The sequence below is a fragment of the Emydura macquarii genome, unplaced genomic scaffold, assembly GCF_026122565.2.
Source record: "Emydura macquarii macquarii isolate MOO-44397 ecotype Brisbane River unplaced genomic scaffold, CSIRO-AGI_Emac_v2 contig_3242, whole genome shotgun sequence".
Taxonomy (NCBI): Eukaryota; Metazoa; Chordata; order Testudines; family Chelidae; genus Emydura; species Emydura macquarii.
This window is the reverse complement of record NW_027133379.1, coordinates 23,743-26,236: the sequence shown is the minus strand read 5'-3', so window position 1 is coordinate 26,236 and position 2,494 is coordinate 23,743. Positions and strand designations below refer to the sequence as shown.

At 46.0% G+C, this 2,494-nt stretch overlaps 1 protein-coding gene across 1 annotated transcript; it reads left to right on the top strand.

The window, feature by feature from the left end:
• The first annotated feature begins 221 nt into the window (after positions 1-221).
• LOC137142713 (olfactory receptor 6F1-like) lies at positions 222-1,181 on the top strand. The gene has a single exon (XM_067532172.1). The coding sequence runs from the start codon at positions 222-224 to the stop codon at positions 1,179-1,181; it is 960 nt and encodes a 319-aa protein (XP_067388273.1).
• The last annotated feature ends 1,313 nt before the right edge of the window (positions 1,182-2,494 follow it).

Sequence of the window (2,494 nt, the reverse complement as noted above, 5' to 3'; positions counted from 1 at the left end):
TTGGTCATTCCTATATATTTTGTGCCCTCTTATTATGTGTGCCATTGATTATCATTGCCCCGCCAAATTCCTGTGACACCTATTATATTGCCTCCAAAACCAGAACTAAACAAAAATAAGGTGAGACCAGATAAAAGAAAATAAATCTGTTTTATATCATATTTCACAGGTTGTTATTGTTGTTGCTTTTTCAAAAAGAAATATTTTTGTCAATAGAACCCATGGCAGACCCAGAACGGGGAAATCAAACGTTCATCGTGGGATTCATCCTCCTGGGCTTTGGGAATTTCCATGAACTGCAAATTCTTCTCTTCCCACTGTTTCTAGTGATATACGTTGTGACCATGGCTGGGAACACGGCCATCGTGGTGCTAGTTGTGGCTGATCAGCATCTTCACACTCCCATGTACTTCTTCCTGGGGAACCTGTCCTGCTTGGAGACCTGCTATAGCTCCACCATCCTGCCCCGGATGCTGGCCAGTCTCCTGAGTGGGGACAACACCATTTCATTCACTGGTTGCCTCATACAATTTTATATCTTTGGTTCTCTGATATCTACAGAGTGTTGTCTCTTATCAGCGATGTCTTATGATCGGTATTTAGCCATATGCAAACCACTGCATTACGCAGCCTGTATGAATAGTGGCTTTTCCCTCCAGCTAGCGGTTGGATCTTGGCTCAGTGGCTTTGCAGCCGGCACCATCGCAGCATGTTGGGTGTCACAAATGATTTTCTGTGGGCCCAATGAAATTGACCATTTCTTTTGTGATTATACCCCATTGATAAAACTGTCCTGCAGTGATACCAGCCAGATGGTTCTTGTGTTCTTCCTCATCGCCTGCATATTTATTCTTCCCCCTTTTCTCTTAACCCTCACAACTTACATGTGTATCATCGGTGCCATCCTGAGAATCCCTTCCAGCACCGGGAGGCAAAAGGCCTTTTCTACCTGCTCCTCTCACCTCATCGTGGTGACAGTTTTCTACGGGACCCTGATCATTGTCTACATGCTCCCAGACACAGCTGCGCTGCGCGACCTGAACAAAGTGTTCTCCGTCTTCTACACTGTGCTGACGCCCATGGTGAATCCCCTCATCTACGGCCTGAGAAACAAAGAGGTCAAGGAGGCCCTGAGAAAAGCTCTGAGTAAGACTGTGAATTCCATGAGCATTTGCAAATGATTCTGCGGGCATTTACTGTAAGTTGCAATAAAATGTGTAGAATGGGAGCTCGTCATGTGGTGCAATGAGGGAAACCACAGTGTGTGTGGGCTGTCCTGAAATAGTACAGCTGTTCTACTACCTACAGTGAGACGGTGCTTGTACCATGGCCCCATCCCTGCTCCACCCTTCCCCTGGGGCCCTGCCCACACTCCAGCCCCGCTTCACCACAGGATGCACTCCAGCTTAACCCCCTCCCCTGAGATCCCTTCACCCACCGCTCATGCCTTTTTGGGGTGCAAGGGACTGTGGCCCTTCAAGTAGTGCCCAGGCAGGGAATCGGGGTGCTGGGAGCAGCGTTAGAGACAGCAGGGCTTGTGCCCACCCAGCTGGGCAGAGGCAGGGCTGGGGAGCTTCTGGTGTCTTTACTGAATCCAGGACTTTTGCTATCTGGCAGATTTGTGAATTGAAGTGTCATTAAACAGTTACCACCCGTACTCACTGGGGACACAAGCTGAAGGAGAGCTTTCCCAACCCTCTTTTTCTGTTCTTCAAACAACCACCAACCTTCACCAAGCTCATCATTAGACGCAAGCTGGCCACAAACCGGCACCCACCAACTCAAAGTGACACCAGCCCCTCCCCTAAGAACAGATGAAAAACCTGCAGACCTATATCCACTGCTATTATGGTCAGTAGCCCCACAACACACCTGTCAGGATCCATGGATCCTACACGTGTCTGTCACGACATGTGGTTTACCTCACCTGGTAGCAAGTCTCAGAGCAAGACTAACAGGTCATGAAATGGCCAGGAGAGAAGGAAGCATCTTGTAAGCTGTAGTCTACTGCTTAGGGCATTCGGAGTGTGGGAAAGCTCAGTTCAATTTCCTCCTTTTCATGAGAAGAAGGGATTTGAACATGTTTTTTCTACCTTTTAACCACACGATCTAACCACGGGCTGGGAGGTAGGTTTGAAGGATCATATTTTTATTGATAAAAGAGACAGTAAGCCTCAATTTCATTGTACAAACTCAAAATGACAAAAAATATTTCAGTGTCTGAGAATAGAAATGTACACAGAGGCAAACTAAGAAAAATGCAGATTGAGAATTTATTAGTGTTTGATGTACGGATATTTACCTCGTGTATTTGAACAATGTGATGTTGTCAGTTTGTGGTTTAAAGGTTATAAAGCTTTAACTTTTTGAAACCAACACCTACTCTCATGAAATAATTATTGTGACCACTCTGTTGTCTCACCCCCCCCCCTCATTTCCCACAGCTGTGAACATTTAAATGATAAAAATCAGAAAAATACTAACACATACAACT

What these genes read in the sequence shown, in the direction of transcription:
- LOC137142713 (XM_067532172.1), top strand. Translation starts at nt 222, where the DNA reads ATGGCAGACCCAGAACGGGGAAATCAAACGTTCATCGTGGGATTCATC.